This window comes from Chrysoperla carnea, chromosome 2 (assembly GCF_905475395.1).
Source record: "Chrysoperla carnea chromosome 2, inChrCarn1.1, whole genome shotgun sequence".
NCBI lineage: Eukaryota > Metazoa > Arthropoda > Insecta > Neuroptera > Chrysopidae > Chrysoperla > Chrysoperla carnea.
Genome location: NC_058338.1, coordinates 69,466,615 through 69,487,085, shown reverse-complemented (window position 1 = coordinate 69,487,085; position 20,471 = coordinate 69,466,615). Strand labels below are relative to the sequence as shown.

The 20,471-nt window shown below is 26.9% G+C and overlaps 1 protein-coding gene across 1 annotated transcript in view; it reads left to right on the top strand.

Moving 5' to 3' along the window:
• The window catches only part of LOC123292881 (myosin-G heavy chain-like), a 223,049-nt gene extending 203,766 nt beyond the window's left edge, over positions 1-19,283 (top strand). Inside the window, exon 5 of the mRNA XM_044873594.1 lies at positions 18,960-19,283. Coding sequence (XP_044729529.1) covers positions 18,960-19,283 — 324 coding nt within the window. The remainder of the gene's footprint in view (positions 1-18,959) is intronic.
• Positions 19,284-20,471: the final 1,188 nt, after the last annotated feature.

The window sequence follows — 20,471 nt, the reverse complement described above, 5'->3', positions numbered from 1 at the left end:
ATTTCAAGTCGATTTTCCTTTCCAACACCTAAAAGGAAGGAAAATCTTGTTCTATAATGATGCCAATTCTATAAGAAAAATTTTTACTTAAAATCAACGATTTTTTGTATTTAAATACGTTTTGTCAACAAGTTTTGTGTAAAAGAACACAATTGATGTATCTTTTGACCACTTGGTGAAAAAGTTATTATAAATACATTTTTTTATAATTTTTTAATGTTGATGATGGAATGTTTACTTGTATTGGTCACTGACGCTTATAGTTCGGTTCACAGTCAGTTCAAGTCGGTTGCTCTGATTTGGTTGACCACTGCTCTTGTATTTTTTATTTTTTTTTATTACAATTTCAGGTTATTATCATTATTTATTGCTTACAGCAATGAATAGGTTATAAGAATGTCTTTCTTTTCATCTTGAAGAGTTGAGAAGTTGATGATCATCTCATCATCTTCAGCATGTTACTTATAACCATTTTTAACACACAACATCTAAATTCATCATTGTATTCGTAATAAATTCTTACAATCATAAAAAAAAAATTGACTTTTGTATAACAATCATCATATTTTTATATATTTTAATTTGAACATTTGTTGATGAAATTTGTTTTTTTTTTTCTATTCATCAGGCAAAATACTGTTTCTTTTGTAGAATGCTGTTTCGAAATAACAAACTACAAAAAATTTTTTGCGATATTCACCCGAAAAAACGGCATAAAAATAATTATACTATTAATTTTCATACTACACACTTTGCCTACTTAAATGAAACTACTTTTAAATATAAGGACGAATTTTGGTTGGCTTCGAGTTAAGGCATAGTTATTGAAATAGTTTTACATTAAAATATTTCTTATCCAATAAACAGAGTTGATGATTTTAATCTATAATGACTAATAGTTCGCTTTGTAGTTAACTAATCTAAAAATAACTTGATAGCAAAAATTGCATAATTTGATGGGAGGCGTCATGTTTTGACATCAGATTAGACCTAGTTCTTCAGCTTCCTTTAATAGTCAATTTAGAGTCCAAACGGTAAAAGATAGAATATCACTTTAAATTAGAAAGTTGGTCCACTTAAAAAAACTAAAAATTTTTTATTAAAACATTTTTTCGAAAAACGTTAGCTTTCGGAGAAAATGCGACTTAAAAATATGCTATTATTGAATTTAATCGAAAGAAAATTCGCTTAAAGTTCATCGATAATCGTAGGTCGTAGTCATGGACACGGGCCAATGTTTTTTATTGCCTTTGACAACTTTTGGCTAAACTGTTTTTCCGTAGTTAGCGTGTTTCTTTCGATTTAATGCAATTATGATATATTCCTAAGTCGCATTACCTCCGAAGGCTGACGATTTTCGAAAAAGTGGTGTAGATGCAAAATGTTAGTTTTTTTATGGGTATCAACTTTCTAATTTAAAGTTTTATTCTATCTCTTACCGTTTAGGATCTAAATTGGCTATTAAAGAAACCTGAAAAACAGTCCCGATTATCGAGACTCTACTGTATATTTAAACGGAACCTCAGTTGATAAATCTATTAAACACTTGACAGAGCTATAATTTTTTCAAGCAACAAGTGTACGTAAATTGTTATGTGTCAATGATGTTAAAAATGAACTTTGAAGAAAAGATGAAATGAAGATTGCTTGGTCAGCTTCATTAAAAATGTAACAAGTACCTACTCACAGAAATATGTATTTTTTTGAATATTTTAATTTTTTTTTTTTTAATATCGTACTAATATTCTTAAATTATTTTAGTACTTTCATTTTAAATATTAAAGTCTGATGATAATAATATCGAATAAAAAATTTTGGTGGAAGCGTTTTGTAAAATCTAATAAGTAGTAAAAACATAAAAACAACAGAAGAAATTAATTTACTAAAATTAAAAATATTTTGAGAATGAAATAATTATCCCTATGGATAAGTGGATAAGTTTCTTTATGAAAGAATTACTATTTACATTCGACCGATTCAGAAAAGATGGCCGTGAAATATTTTATATTGATTGTTTTTACAGAAATCTGTAATTTATGGTAATGTCAAATGACTATTTTTACAGAAATCTGTAATTTATGGTAATATAAAATTAAATTAATTTTTATTTATTTTTTTAATAAATCTTTATAAATTATATCTCATGCGTTATTCTGAAGTATGAGTTATATTGTTTTACAGTTTCATTAAAAACCATTCGCTAGTTTTAGCGTGAAAGCGTAACAAACAAACAAACATTCATACATGCTTACTTTCGCATTTATAATATAAACAGATTAAAAAAATATTCAATCATTTTCAGTTTATTAAAGTCAAATGAGAAATCTAATCCAATCCAAATTTTGTACAATATTTTAACTACTGGTATTTTAATTATTGGTAATAAAAACAAATTTTTATCTTATTTAATTTGTGAGAATTTAAATAATTTTAAAAATGATGATTGATGAATTTTAGAAACAAAACTGTATGAATCACTTTAATTTTTAAAAACTAAAATTATTAAAATACACGTACGATTTATTTTTCATTTTACCACAAATGAACATTTCGTACATTAAAATATTATTAAAATATTAAAAATTACAAATAATTAATTGTAAATTTAAAAAAAAAAATTGTACCTATAAATGTATGAAAAAAAAAATTAATTACCAACCAAAACTCATCAAATAATTTGTTTTAAGGTAGTACGAGCGCCCAGGCAAGTTAAGACTTGTGATTGAAATTATTTGCGCCTTATTTTCAACTTTGATGCTGAATTTTGTTAAAACTTCATGAATGTAGACGAAAAATAAGAATAGAATTTTCGATATCTGCCTTGGTTTTCGAAATATCGAAAGCTAAAGAATTAAACAAAATTTTCTTTTTTCGATATTTTGAAAATTACTCCAGATATCGACAAATTTTATTATTAATTTTGATTGAAAATTTTATTGTCAAGTTATAACATAATTCACCATCAAAATTAAAAAGATATATTTTTTTAACTTATGTCTCCGTTACCTTGTTCATACATCCTTAATTAGTCGGTCACAATTGGTTTTTTTTGTTTTCAATATTTTCAGGTTTTAACTTTAATTTAAATATTTTTGTTTAGTTTCCACCGACTAGTTTTGGATAAATCTTTGAAAGATATCATCCATCTACCCATTAGACCAATGTTAAATATGCCTACTTTTGAAGTCATTTATTTAAATAACCCCCTCCTAAAATTTTCAGAATTGATTTAGACTTAGTCCAACTTCATAGATAAAAAAATCAAGCGTTTTATCCAAAATTTCCTTGGCGCTCGTACATCCTTAAATAATTAAATGAATGAACGTTTGTAATTAGCTAAAGAATTTTTTTGCCCTTATTATTTTCATAAAATTATTATTTTAATATTTTATAAAACATTTGTTCATTTGTTATATAATTTGACAGTTCAATGTTAAATTCAAATGTCAAATTTAATACGCAAAACATGACACAAAATAATTATTGAACTAATTTTATACCAACAATATATATTTTGAGATGCATTTAACATTGAACGAACCCACCTGACTCTTTTAAAACTTTTAAATATGAACAAATTATAATTGGATTATGTCAAATTAGTACAATCAAAAATGTTACAAATAAAAGAAAATGAAAGAAACCGCTAGCATTTTTGTAAAACCTCATGGAATGCATTTCTTAGGTGTCAAATATCAATAGTTACGCATGAGCTAGTGGCGCAAATGTTTCTATTTGTTAATAAACAATAAATTGTTAATTCAATGGAACGGTTAATGTTAAAGTAGACTTACACAATTAATAAATAGGCAACTTGAATTACGTATACGTTATACATGTAAGATAGTTTTAGATTATTTGACAAACACTTAACATTTACGTCATACTAGTTGCTTATTCACTATTTTTTTTAATGAACTTTAACATTATCTGTTTCATTTATTTAACAATTTATTGTTTATTAACAAATAAAAATATTTGCACCACTAACTCATGCGTTACTAATGATATTTGACACCTAAGAAACACATTCCATTTAGTTTTAGCGAAATGCGAGCGATTTCCTTTATTTTCCTTTATTAGCCGATTTTTGTATCATCTTTTACTATATAAAATGAGTGGAGATTAAAAAATAATGTAAATTAATACTTAATTCTTAAGGTAATTTTTGTTTGCTTTTAGTAATATCATACTTACATTCAAAATTAAAATTTGTAAATAAATTTTTTTTATATTACTGGTTTATCATTTAGTATATGAATTGATAGTTATATTTCGAAAAAAAACCTTCAGTTATGGGAAAACCGCGGAATACAATTTAAATACTTGTACGCAGTAGGCCACTCTTTCCTATATAGCCTTCAAAAAGACATCATATGGATGATACAATAAAATTTTTAATAAAAAAGTAGTTTCATATTGAAAGCCTTAAATGATAGTATTTAAAAAAATGCAATAAATTGAGTCTGGTTAAATTTATAGCAATCATATAATAATTGATCTCTTCTACAGAAACATCCGACAACTACCTAGATTATATTCTTATAAAATCTCTATCAATTTAATAGTACCTCGACAGCAAAAAATCGCTCCTTTAATCGTGGATTGGTAAGATTAGAAAAGTTGTCTTATAATTTTCTAAGATATTTGAAACCTTTCACAGGTTGCAACAATAATTTTGCCAGAAATCTAACATATGCATTCTAAAGTTTATGTATTTCTCTGTCGAATGTGTTTTAGCCAGTCTCGCAGGAGCTTTTTTGATCAAGTTACGCAATGGAAAATAAACACCATCGAATTCACTTTTTTTTAAATAGTTGCTCAAATTTAAAAACAAATGCCATCAATTCTTAAAAATTAATGAAAATATATAAAATACTAGATTGATACCCGCCCGTTTCTCTGGACTTAAAAATAAAAACCACCGCTTTATAGCCTCCACCCTCTCTTGATATACACAGTTTTTAATTTTGTTAAATGTAAAATAGTCTTTTTTTTTTTTTTATTATATTAAAATTGGTGTTTGACATTTACTATTTTAAATTTATACAGAATTCTTTATAGTACAAAATGATGGTCCTAGATCTGCTCCATCTATAGTCTGAACCATAAATTAAAAAAAGATTTCTGTAAAAATTTGGTAAATGTCAAATTAAATTAAATTATTTATTTTTTTTTTTAATTTATCTTTATAAATTATAGTGCATATGCTATTCTGATATATCAGCTATATTGCTGGACAGTTTCATTAAAAACCATTCGCTAAACAAACAAACAAACAAACATGCTTACTTTCACATTTATAATATAATAAAAGTGATTTGTTTTAAACAATAAAAAAGTGTGTGTTGAAACATTTTTTTTATTTTCGCGTTACAATTTTGTGGTATAGTATATTTCGAAAATTAGTGTACATAGATATAAAAACTTTTTTTTACAAGTTTTAATAGATACAAGACTTAATAGATACAAAATGTAACCAAAGCAAAACCAAATATAATTATTTATATAAATAAATCAACATAAAATTTAAACCAGTTCATTTATTACTATTTAACAGCACATTTTTTAGGGCATTACATTAAACCCTTCAACATGCACGAACATATCTACGCGAACATTTCCATTTCATTTCTTTAAAAAAAGATAATTTTACTGAGCATTTGAAAAAGTTGTCACGATTATCAATAATTATTATTGCGTAGAAATACCTGCGATTCAATTTTTTTAATAAAAATTATCAGGACGAAAATCATCAATAAGTTAAAAATAGGCTTAAAAAAGGAAAGAAAATTACAAAAACTTAAATTTTTTGAGTACTATTATTTTATGTACTATTTTGAGTACTATTATTAATTTAACTTTCTTGTTCTATTTCTTATTACCATAAATGCCAAGATTAATTAAAAGTAATGAATGCCGTAATTTTTTTTTCTCATCAAGTTTAAGCAGCTTCTTTGTGACAAAAATTGAAATACAAAAGATTGAAATATAATGATTGATGTTCAGGGAATCGAAATATAATAATAAGTCGATCAGGATTTAATTGATTGATCAAATAAAATCCAAATATTACGTATTTTAAATCAAAATTTATCAATAGGTGACCTTGAAAACTGCTTTAATGAAGTTAAGGATACTGTATCTTCTCCGTAACAACATTAATTGTACTTTCCACTGAAAATTCGAGCAAATGTAAAATTGTACAATTTGATAATCATTTTTTTAATAATTTATAGAATTTCGTTTGCAGTATTTTATACATATGGCGGTGTTGAATATGATGACCTCTTAGTATACTAAGTACATTCTTTTGAAAATAACACACGCATTTACCAAATTATTGTAATTAGTAACTGTCAATTTTTTTAGTTTTAAATATAGGTATAAATGTATAATGCCCAAACGTTTAAGGCAATAAATATTTCAATTAGATATGGGCCTTCATTTATTACATATCTATAATAAGTATATCCATTAAATTATAATAAAATTGTTTTCTTTTTATTATGCATTAATTAATTATTTTTATTTAATTTGGTTAATTTTATCTGTTTAAATAAATGTTTTAATTTATAATTATTTATCAGTATACCAATATTCGTTTATTGGTGTATTGAGTATTAACTCAAAGTGACTCAAAAATGTAAATCTAAAAAAAAACTATTAATTCATACTATTAAGAGTGATTTATTTGGCACCCAAAGTCTTAACACGCTGTTAGCAGCTCATGCACGACCAGGCCCGTGCGCAAGAGAGGGGTTTTAGGGATCATAACCCCTCCCATTGAGAATCTGACGCATAAATTGAACTAACAATATAGTCCTGTAAAGTGTAACTACACCCATCCATCGATGAATTAGATATCCATGCATATTTACAGGGCAGCATATTCTATGACTATGCCTTTAAGACCATGGGCGTTCTTAACAGACTCAACGCTCGAATATACAGACAGACTCAATTGAATATTATAGATCGAATTTTATATCATCGCAATATTTTATCAAAGTTAGCTTGTCTGTTTCTCAATAAAATGAAAAATTTTGATGAAAACTCTTGCTCGACTTATTGAACTAGAATATTCAATTTTGCACGATGATTCCTGTGACATCTGGATCGACGAAGTTCAAGTTTGGCGAAAATGCATTGCCGAATGGGCTGCCAAAAATGCACTCGGCATTTGCAATAAAGATGCGTTTCCGAAAGTTTACCAAATGCTTCGTTTTCTGGTAGTTTTGCCTGTGACAACAGCGACGAATGAATGCTCCTTTTCAATCTTGTATCGTCTCAAAACATACCTTAATTCGACAATGTCATGTCATACATTGTATCTTACAGAATTAACTTATTGACTAACAGTGACTGAATATTACAGTTTGACTTAAATGTTCTCTTAGTCGAAAAAATAATTTTTTGTTTTTATTAACTTTATGACTTTACATGGCGAAAAAAAGTTTGATCCCCTCATTTGGACAATTCCTGCGCACGGGCCTGTGCACGATTGATAATCTTGAAATCTCAAGATTCAATAAAAGAGTCGTTGGATCTTGGTTAAAGTTTGCTCAAAATGGGATTCGTTTCATTGCTAAAAGTTGGATATATAAACATATTTTTGTAAAAAATTGAAATTATAAGCAACTTTCTTCGAAGTTGAAGTGAATTTTTCAACATTATGCTAAAATTTCTAAAATTGGAAATATTTTGTAGGACAAAGAAATTTTATGGTGTATAAAAACGTGCCTCAGGCATAAATTTTATTTGTAAAATAATCCTTTTTGTAGTTTTACCTTAATTGTATGAATAAAAGAATTTTTTCCTTAGGAATAAAACTTCAAATTTTAAACAAATCCCTCTATATTATTAAAAATTGTACTTTAGTTAAGTGTTGAAAATTAACGACAATCTAAAAGGTATCAATTTGCACTTTCTACTCCAAACCCAATTTTTGTTGGATGTTAAAAATTAATACATTTTTCTTCTTCTAATTCAACTCCTTAAATTTTACAGTCAAATATTTGACTCAAATCGCATTGCTTTAGTCACCTCGAAGCTATGATAACTATCTGAAACTCCGGCATCCAGAAAAATGTTTCAAATTAAAAATTGTTCTTAGATCAATTATTTTGTAAATTAGATTAGATTCGAATCTAAGAGTCAGTGTCTTGAGTATTCAAACAGCTTTTTTCACTAAGACCACTTTGATGTGCGATGTAACTCCTTTCTTTCGAAGATGTTTCAGGAGGCTTTATGTACCGTATCTATTCTTGATTTTTTTGTCAACATTTCATTAATTTTATTAGAATTTAATTATAATTTTACTAGAATATTGATTTACTTGATCCTGTCAATCTGTAGAAAAAACTTAACTCTTCTTAAAAATGGTTGCTTTTTGGTATTCAGAAACACCTCTGGGACGTTTAACAAATTACTTGCATCTATCTTGGTTAAATCCAAAGGTAATATTTAGCCAATACAAATTTTTGTTGGAGTTGGAATAATATAATTAGAGACCTTCTATAAGGTGGTTTTGGGGATTATTACAAGTAAATATAAAGGCATGAACTATGAACTATGGTGATGGTCCATGTATTTTAAATACGGAATCATTAAAGTTTGAATGCAAAATAACAAATTATATGTTTTTTTGAATTCGTGATATACTCTAGCAATTGATTGCGTGCGTGATATATATCATCGTTTTATTATTATACATGTATATATATATAAATAGTTTTGGTTGAGTTTTTTAGTTTTTAAAAATTTAACCAATTATTTGGCACGTGTTTAATATTTTTACCTGTGAAATAAATTAAATATTTTTATATACAAAATATTTATTATAATTATTATATATTTATGTCTGTTGTCTGACAAGGCAACGCCATGAACTCCACATCGACAAAATAATAATTATAATTTATCTTTATTATTTTTAAACAAAAACAAGATCGAGAGGTGTCATGGGTCACCCGGCAGGAACTATATTCCTTTCGTACCTTGGTACATTATATGTCCGCTTACTTTTTTTAGAGAGATATGTTTCTGAAAATTTAAGGTATTAATTTTAGAAGTCAAATACTTGTTTGACTCTTTAAAGTTTAAACAATTTAATTTTATAGCTACTTTTAGTTTTTACTGTGTGAAATAATTGTAGTATTAGTTTAAAAAAGACATACTTCTGATTTAGTAGTCAGCCCAATGTGTGAGTACATTATGTTTGGTTGATCAGGATAATTATTATGACATAACATAAAAATTGTATTGTACTTTAAATTATCACTGTTTTCTTTAACTTTTGATAACTTTCACAATTTTTTAAAAACATAAAATTTTGACAAAAAATACAAACTGATAGTTTTTAAAAGATTTTTGCATTTTCTCAAAATACATGGTAACCTGAATCGAGTAAAAAAGTTCTAGTTTCCTAGATAACTTTTAGATATATTTTGGTGTCTGTTGCAATTTTTTTTGGTTTAACTCCCAACCAGCCAACAAATATCGTGCGATAAGGAATATAGTTACCAATTACAGTTTATAGCAACTAGGAAAATGGACCCATAATGAAGCGAAATATCTGTAATTCTTATTAATTGCGAATTACAGGATTGCCTGCGATATAGAAAACCATTGATACCGGAATACGTGTCTTTTAACATAAATGACAGAAAAAATCGTTGAAAAATTCGAAAGTCGAACAAACTAGATTTCCATAAATTCTACTCACGATTCACAATTAAAAACTCATTTTCTTTATTAACAAACTGACTTTTATCGATCCTCCAAATAGCTATTAAAAAAATTATCGAAATTTCGCTTCATTTCCCGGTCACGCTTGTGTTTTTCTTTACGTAAAATGCTTCTTTTGTATGTGGTTGAAAATTTATTTTGTGGAAATATTTTCAGTGACCAATGTCGTACTTGAACTGGTTTCTGGAACTTCAAAGTATGACAAACAAAAAGAAATGAAATACTAAATTTACCAAAAAAGTTTCTCACAGAAGTACATCTGAAACAAGTACATCTGGTTGAAAAAAGTGGCAAAATTCAAATATATCTAAAAAAAAATTATCTGCTTTAACGCACTTAAAATTGAACGCTTTCCCAAATATATCAAGAATCAGAATAGATTTTGTATTTTACAATAGGGCATTATCGTTAGTCAAAAATAAATTATGAAATTTGAAAAAAGTCATAAAAGCACATTTTTCTTTTATAATTTTAAAATTAAAAATGGTAATTTTTAAACTGTATATCACGTGACCTAAAACGCGGACCCTGGTGTGATGTCATATCGGTATGAACCATAGACCATCAGTTAGTTCAGCGTAGACAGCTGGATATAATATATCCATAGATAATAAGTATTTATATTTATTATAATCAGTTGTCTATGAATATATCTGTCAAACTTATTTGTGTTATGTCGTATAATGATACCGATATTACGTCATCAAATTGGATGCCCGCATTTTTGACAGTTTAAAAAAGGTTTAAAATTTAATTTAAGTTTTTGGCAAGAAAGCGGGTGTATTTTTCCGAAATAAATTTTTGGTGGCTTTTTATTAGCAAAGTCAACATTTTGAAGTACTTTTTCAAAAATAGTAGAATACCTTATTATCTACGTTTCACTTTTCCATAAATGATGAGTTATGGTTGGAAGTAGCATATAATGATTTCACGATTGAATATCCATAATAGTGATACCACGCCTCTTATCAATTTAGCATTAATAATTGATTTTTTTAGATCGAACTGTTAATCTTTTTACCTACCAAGAATATGAATCAATTTCTGAATTAGAATCGATAAATTCACCATTATTGTATGCATACATAAATATGCATATACGTATAAAAAGAATGGGTAACAATTTATAAATAATGAATTTAATGATATTTAAAGATTTATTGACTTGTTAAATGAAATCTGGTCTATAATGCAATATAAAGTGTATACAAGTTAAGTGTGGATTGTAGTTTAGGCGTGTTTTCATACATAATTATATCTCTACTCCACTCAAAATAAGTCTAAATTAAAGAAGTAAAAAAGGCCGTCTATACCATTTTCATTTTTAGACCTTTTATATACATATAACACTTTTTATAAACGCAGAAAAAAAGGAGTGTTGTCGGAAAAAATACAATTTTCCGCGTTTTCTAGCATTTTTCTCCAGTTTCAAAGTTGTAGAGCGTAAAATTTTGTTAGCGTTCTGTGTATTTGATTTTTTTCCAGTATTCCGTATTTTTTTAAAAATTTACATTTGTATAAAACTTTAATATCTGAATAAATTATACAGTGTGTCCTATTTTAGATGAAGACATCCTCATATTTTCGTTATTTATAAAAGTATCGATTTGAAATTTTGCACAGTAATACAAGGTAATGGGTACCATTTTTTCAGATTCTTAACCGAAATCATAACTTTTAACTCAGCGTACTACTAATTGACAAACAGGCCGATTCCTAATATTTTTCCTATCGTCAGAGATGGTTATAGATATTGTATAAAACTATTAGAAAAAGTTGCGTAGAATATTTTTTATACTCATATACTAATTTTGCAAAATGAATGACAAAATTCGCATTTATAATTTTTCTATTACTTTAGTCTTCACTCAAAATTATTACAAGTTTGTTGAAATATTTGAATACATAACACTATTAAATTATCAATTTGTCCAGTTGTTCGTTCCACAGCACACTAGTTATAAAAGTTTATTTTTTAATTTTATAACTAGTGGGTCATGGAATGTAAAAACTGGACAAATTGAACAAAAATAAATGTAACACAATGTATAAATTGAGAAAAACATGAAAATTTTCTTTTTCTAAAATCACCTTTTTTCAAAAGCTACAACTTGGGCATAGAATGGCATTGTTATGTTTTCTTTCTTTGTTAATGTTTCCTATTTTAAGTGGACTATGTATAGAACTTAACTTTGGTATCTAAGTCTTCAGCTCAGCTAAGATAACAAACAACACACAAGGTGATATTTATAATACAGATCGTAAAATAATGAGATTTAGATAAAAACAAGTTTACAAACTTACAAAGATAGATATACACAGATACAGTTTGATATCAGATCAATATTTTCAATTTGATATTTTTTTTAAATAATAATGTATTTTCACATACACTGGCTTCTTTGTTGAGAAAACACGTTTCGTTAGATTTTACGTAAGGTTACTGGACCATTGTTCAGTTCCCTAAATAATATGTTTAACTAGTGGTGGCAAGCCGCCAAAATGAACTATTGAAATTTTTCCCAGATTATATGATAGCTTTATAACAACCGGATTTCCCAGATTGTTTTCTATTTGCTTTCCCACTTTACGTATTTTACGAATGCTTGGTGGAAAGTATTCGTATGTATTGAAAGGTTGTGCTGTTTTTTAATAGACCGTAAGCTCATCGCATAAAAGGGTAGCTTAATATCGATAAAGACATACACGTAAGAATTTTTTTATGGATATCACTATGTCAGTATCGGTGTGAACGCCATACTGATTTGATCATTGAGAGAATAGTAACACTAACAATAGTTACGGCGAACGATTCAATACAGTACGAGCGTCATACTGGTTGGCGATAACCATAGTACTTCTGGTGGATACTTCAATACTGTAATATTACTTATGCTAACATAGATACTATAGTATCTGTCTCTATACCATACAAACATTGTAGTAAACGCCATACATTTCTTACCGTGTAGGTTACTCATTTCTATTCTATAGTAATGTATCATATTTACCAAAGCCTCCACTAAATTTCAATTTGATAATATGAACAATCAATGGTAGGAAAAATCAAATCGACGCCAATGCTTCCAATAGATAATTTTAGCGAAAAAGGTGGCAGTTATAACTAATTTTCAATTTTTTATATGTAAATTAATTAATAAATGTCAAATTAAAATTGTTGAAAAATAACAATTAAACTTTTTGCATTGGAAATTGTGAAAATAAGAGACGAAATTTCATAAATAATATTTTTTTAATGTAAATTAACATAATTACTTATTTAAATTTGATAAAAAATATTATTAAATATTCAATGTAAACCGTATATACAAGCCATAGAATTATATTTCCATCCATACAATTATATTAGTAAAGTCGTGTATCGTTACCATGGTAAACGTTACCAAGAAAACTCACAGTACGAATACCTGTTCAGACTGCCTAAGGACAAAATATTTTAAATAATTTTCGTTATTGTTGGCATTTATTTCGGGTGCATACGTACAAGTCTAAACGTCTTTATATTTCATTAATAATTACTTATAATGCCTTTATTTTATTACAGTTTTAATTGAAATTTTAATTGTAAATAGAGTACATAATAGATTCTATCTGTGTGCTATTTGTGCGTATTGTATGAAATAAGAACCCCGAATAAATAAAATTGTAGGCCCGCATTCTCAAACTCTATAGGTTGGAAATATCTTTACACTCTTTATAGAAATTTTTATATTTTTATTCTGGTTGTTCAACTTAAAAACATGCCACCAAAATTTTATTAACTATTTTAGCTGTAAAAATAATAAGTTTGTTAAACAAAATTGATTTTTTGCAAAGAAATCAAATTTAAAATGGCAGGAAGTTCGAAACTGTTTTTGCAAACTTTCTGCTATTTTTTCAGGGATTGTGTTATCAATAACTTTCCTCAAACATATGCGCTAGATACAAAAAATATAATCAAAAAACACGAAAATTGAAAAATTGTATTTACTCAAGCGAAACTCGAGTAGATAAAGATTAAAATAGTAAAATGAGGAAAGAAAAGTTGCAAAATTTTCTTTGGTTTGAGCGTAGTTTTGTTTGAGAGTCCTACGCTTAAAGGAAATAAAATTTTGCAATTTTTCTTTCACCATTATAATGTAAAGGAATTTTTTTTTCTTAGTCTATTGTACCTGGGTGTGAAAAATAAAAATTGGGAAAATTAACAGGTAAAATATGAATACCTATAACGAATTTTAAATTGATAGAGTATAACATAGATTGAAATTGATAGGGTATAATCGCAGTGCTTGAAATTCCATTGTAACTTTTACCATTCTTATCTGAAAAACCACTTCACTTTATAAAATAGAGTGAATTTTTTAATTCTTTATAAAAGTTTCATGCCAATCAAAAGAATGTTTCACAATAATCAAAAATTTGTATATAACAGCCTTATAATAAAATTCCCGTTGCTTCCACCATTAAATCAATTATTAGCAGAGTGTAAAGATATGAACTAATAACTAATATTTTGAAGAGGTATCTGTTTTTTATTTGCAACTTTTTTAGGCACAGTGATTCGATTTTTCGACACAAAGATCAGTCAATATTTGATCAAATTAATTTGGACTTAAAAATCATTAACTATCTTACATAATACCTGATTCAAGAGTATTTAACGCCTACATTAAAATATGCAGTGTGCACCACTTGAAACCTTGATTGGTAAACCTTTACATCATTTATAATTATGAATAAAAAAAAGTCATTCATTCAAAATACGTTATTATTTTGATTAAGATATTGTTTTAAAAAGTTTTAGATTAATTAAATGAAAGAGTTAATTATAAATCATAAATTACTTCACGTTTTTATTAAGCCTATATAATATATCTACTAGAGCTGCTGCTATGGGAGAGTATTGTATCTTGGATAACAACTGACATGTTTTTTAAGCCATTTTAATATTTTATTAATTTTTTATTTTTTTAATCCAAGGTAAAATACCATAATGCACCATAGATCACGTCATTGTATACTTTTAATCATCTCCACCAATTGTTTCTAAAAGCACATGTCCTCTTTAAAATTCACTCTAGAATACAGATATGTGACTACCGATGATCATTGATCACTGATAAAATACGTTGATGTGATTCAATTAATTTCACAGTGTGTTATTTTGAACTTTACGGTAAATCCAAAATATTTTACATTTTTCACTATATAATAATATTTTTATTTTACTTGATAACAAAAACAGATTTTACAACCATTCTCTCAGTTGTTTATTCTTTGGTAAGTTAACTTTGTCTTCATGTAGTTTCTGTCCCAGATACGAGCAGTCTTTGCCTTCATATAATCAATACATAGTATAAAACAAAGTCGTTCCGTCTGTCTGTTCCTAATCCCTATGTATGCTCAGATCTTTAAAACTACGAAACGGATTTTGATGTGGATTTTCTAATAGATAGAGTGATTCAGGAGAAAGGTTTTTATGTATAATAAATACATGCATAATATAGTAGAGTAAGGGATTGAAAGGGATGTGCTTCAAAAACTTAAAAAGTTGTGCATGGAATAAACTCAAATATTGACAAAATATACAATCAGCTTTAAGGATTGATTTTATCTATTTTTAACCTTTGAGGAGTGGAAAGGTGGAGCGAGAAAGTGGGGATGAATAATAGAATATTTTCAACAATACCCAAGTGGGGTATCAAATAAAAGACCATGACGTCTACATTACAAAACTGTAACCCTTACGCAAGGGGATATGGTAGAGGGGTGAAAGTGGCGATGTTTACCAGCAACGGATAGTTCACAGCTAGTTACTATTAAATTGATATCTTTACTTTTCAAGAAACTGATGCGTGATTGAAGGTAGAATGCCCTCAAGGTTCAATACTTTACCCTACACAGTACAGTACACAGGTAAGTATTGTGTAAGTTGTACCTAACAGGGCATAGGCAGGCATTCATATCCTGTCGGGTTATTTATAGGTTTATACACTCGTTGCTATCTCTTTGAATTATATAGATATAACATATACATACGTACATCTACATACTACCATAGTACCATCATATATGTATGGTATATAATATATATATGTATAGATTGTTTATTAATTGAAGGTTAGAATGGAATGCTGCAACAGCCACTGGCACAGAGGCCGCACGAATCTGCCTCTACGTTTGTTATGTTTAATACGTTTTTATTTTATTGATCAGCTATTCAGTTATGATCATCACGAAATCGTTTTGTAAGAATATTCAACTTAAGAAAATACAAAATTTGATATAATACATCCTGGTTATCTATTAAAAAACAATTTGTTTAACTATACATCGAACAAGAATATAAATTTAACAAAAATTATGACCAAAACAAACACACATACTTGGTGTATTCAAATTGGACAAAATTGTGCGTACAAACAAATCAGATTCTATGGGTTTTGGTGACGTCACCAAGTATAAATAGTCGATTTTCTCTAAAACAGTTAGCCAAACTTGGTTTGTTAAAATTTTTCGACGAAATTTTCGTTTAAGAGAACTTTTCACCTTGAGATTTTTTTTTATTAATTTTTTTTTTTCTACATAAGTAGGTTCCGTTAAACCTTAGGAATATTTCCCTAAATTTCAGAAATAAAAAATTTTTTTGAGTTGTTCCTATAGGTATACATATTGTATATGTATTTTTTTTTAATGCGTTTTTCTCAGCTTTACGTTTTTCAAAAATGGTTGCTCTGATAACTGGTTGTCAAATTTATATAAATAATAAAAAATAATAATAAAACACTTTTTTGTCGAATACAGGGTAAATATGATGGCAAAATCGGCGATTTTTTTTTAAAAATATATATAGGTACTTATAATAATAAAGAAGGCTATATATTATATATTTCTTTAAATTTAAACTAAAAGTTTTAATTTTTTTCTACTCATCAAGGTGAAAAGTGCCTTTTTAAAGTAAAATTAATTTTTATTATTTTCGTAACATCATCAAGGAGAGCATGTCGATTTTTTCCGATTTTAGTGACGTCATCAAATATAAAAAATCGATTTCATTATACAAATTAAAGTCGAGCAAGATAGAGACAGATCATCACGTTAGACAGAGACACCACGTTGGCAGAGCAGAGAGTTTCATTGGATGTTATATGAATTTAAAAAATTTCACCTTGATGATTGATATCTCTTTTCGTTTTTGAGTTATCGTGATGGCAGATGGACAGACAAACGGACAGCCGGAAATTTATTACTTAGGTGACTACGAATATCTATACCAAAATCTTATTCAAAGCATTAAATTTTTAAGCGTAACAAACTTGGGACTAAACTTAGTAACCTTGATATATTACATAGTACAAAAACCATATTACAAAAAAATTGTATTAATGTCGTGTCGAACTTTGATTCCATCACAGACTTACTTATATTTTAATTTGGTTTGAACCAGTGATTTGTATATGAAGTATTATAATACATTCTCTAATAATAATATGGTAAGTTCACTTGTTCAGTTTAGGTAGCCCCCGACAACAACAACAACAAGTCACGCAAGAAAGGGAGGCGGCCCCAGGCGGGTCGACAGTCACACGTCTCAAGCGTGCCCCCCAGTACTTACAATATTCTATCCAATAATAAAATAACAAAACTATCTATTGTTATTCAATTGATTTTCGTATTCATAATAAAAAGAAATTATTACTTATATAGAAAAGTTTATTACTTTATAAGACGATTAAAAATTGAAATATAAAATTATCATTTTTATATCGAATTGAATGTTATAAACAAAATTTATTATTTATTTCATTTTTATTTTTATTTAAATAATATTCTTTCTAATTAAAAATCAAAAAGATAATGATAATGATTCAATCTTTCTAATCTTACTTTCATTTAGAATGATATAATTTCTGGTAACTTTTTCGAGAATTTGTTTAAAGACAGCTGAATTTCGAATATTTCTTTTCTTATTGAAATTAGGTAGTTTAACGCTAGATGTGCGCTAGTAAAACAACTGAATTTTTGCCTGACAAATTACAATTACTTACGTTTTTTAAATAAAACTAAATCGTAATATAAGTTACAGCCACACTCAAAAAATTTGAAAACTTCTCTTTGAATTATTAGAATAATATCTGGCGCGATAGTAGCAACGGCAAATTATGTTGGCAATTATAATTTATATGCCTTAAAGGACACGAAAATGATTTTTATAATGTTTTCTTAAAACGATTTTTAAAGCAGCAATTTTCGGAGATTTCACAACCACTCTCAGGTGCTTGGTGTACGTTATCCCTCCTTAACTTCAATAAGAAAAGAATTATCTGTAAATTTTTCAACAATTTTTAAAATTTTAATCTTAGATTCAGATGTGAATCCAAGATAGTAAGAGCGGGATTAAATCGGCTAACCCCGGGATTATTTTTTAAAATTGCTGATCTTACAAAATGTATTAAATTAATATTGAAAATAAATTTTGTATTAAAATATTTAAAAAAAATTATCTGCAATTCGTTTATTATTTCCAAAAAATCTTTCAATGGTTTCAAATTTCAGGCTTAGATTCGAAAGACTCAAGGTTAAAATTTTAAAGTTGGCAAAATTTTGAAAGAAATAAGAAATTTGAAAGTAATTTTATTTAAAATTTCATCAAGATATCGTCTAAAGTGTTTTTATGTTGGAAGATAGGACTGAACCTAAAAATTCAAAGTTGTACAAAAATTTCTTGGTAATACAAAAACTAATAATGACCAAATTATTATTAATAAATAATTTGAAACAGAAAAAAAAATACCCATTGTGCCCGACTAATTAAGGGTGTATGGCACGAAAGAGGGAACCAAAATTTTAAATATATATTTTTTTTTTTATTATAATGGTGAATTATGTTATAACTTGGCAATATAAGACGAAAAGTAAGAATAAAATTTTTTCAATATTCCGATAACCAGGGCAGATATCGAAAAATTATATTTTTATTTTTCGTCTACATTCATGAAGTTATTACAAAATTCATCATCAAAGTGGAAGGTACAAAAAATTTCAACCACAAGTCTAAACTTGCCTTGGACTCGTATACTACCTTAAGCTTTTTTATTAACTACTTTTAATTTTATTTTCTGGACATTTTACCTCTCCAAGTAATATAAATTTTAATATTTATAATAAAAATACAAAAAATTAAAAATATTTATTTCTTTTTGTTACAGAATTTTCGAGATCAACGAATCGATGGTGCTGGTTTACCATTACTAACCGAAGATCATTTAACAAATACAATGAATATGAAATTAGGACCAGCATTAAAATTAAAAGCATTATTATTAAGAAAAATGGGTTCGTGTGCATTATGTTTACATTGTAGTCATTGTCATAATACAAACACCACCAATACGGTCACCGTCACCACATCATCAAATTCAAATCAACAAAATCATCAAAATAATTTGGAACAAAACTCTACACAAATTAAACAACAAATCAGTTCACCAAAACCAACAGATGTTAAACGCCCTGCTAGTAATAATACGTGATCCGTGATTATTATTTTTATTTTTTTTAATTTGTTTTATTATTAATAAAAACTAATTAATTATATAATATAAACCAAAATTAACTTTTTAGTATTATATTATTTAGGGCAACTTTTTAATTAATTTAATTAATTAATTAAATTTTTGTTTTATATCGTTTAAAAAAAATATAAAAGTACAAAATCAAAATTTATTATTTAAAAATATTTAAAAATCGTATCTTCTTACATGTTGAAAGTGCTTATAATTTAAAAAAAAAAAAAATTGTTCGCAGTCTCCACTCGTTTCGGGTGCTTACAGGTCTCAAAAATAAATATACATTTTTCCATGAGGAATAAAGATTCATTAATTTTTCAATTATTTCAAACTTGATTATTTTTTTCGAATTAATTTATTAAAGCACTCCAAAACGAATATAATCAAAGGAATAAGAATAAAAGATTATTACGGAGACATAAGAATAGAATAGAAATAAGAATAAAAGAAGAAGAGAGGAAAAGAGTTTATTTTATTTCAATGGTGAATCAAAAAAAAAAAAAAAGTAATAAAAACCAATAATTTTGTTTGGTAATGGCATTTTTACTTGCTATAAACAAGGCGGGAATATGCAATTTAACTCGTGCTAGCTCAATCCATATTAAGCGGCTTTAAAAGAACTATACGCATTCATTCTAAGTTCACATAAATTAGTATTTACTATCTATGAAAATCAATAAATTAATAATTATTATCAATAAAATAAATGCGATCATATTTAAATCGAGGTATAAGGTCGTAAAATAAATATCAATATTTACCTAGTAAATCTACAACGGTCCTTCTATCTGACTTGATTTAGTGATTTGTGTTAAATAAAAATTAAATTGAAAAATAAAAATTGTATTAAACAATTAATAAAATATGCCAAAAGTACAAACGTAAATTTAATTAAGAGTGTTGTTTATTTAACGGTAGAATGTCAGTTCAATATCACAATGCAAATAATCGTATAACTGTATTGGTTAATGCAAGACGTTATAAATTAATAATCAAAATGGTACGAATTAAAAAATAAATTGTTTTATTTTGTTTAATCAATCTTAATCAAAGTTAATTAAATAATCAATCGGTACTGAAAACTAGAAGAAGTTAATATAACAAAAGTGCCTTAACAGATTTAACATTTTTAATTCGGCTATTTCTTTATAT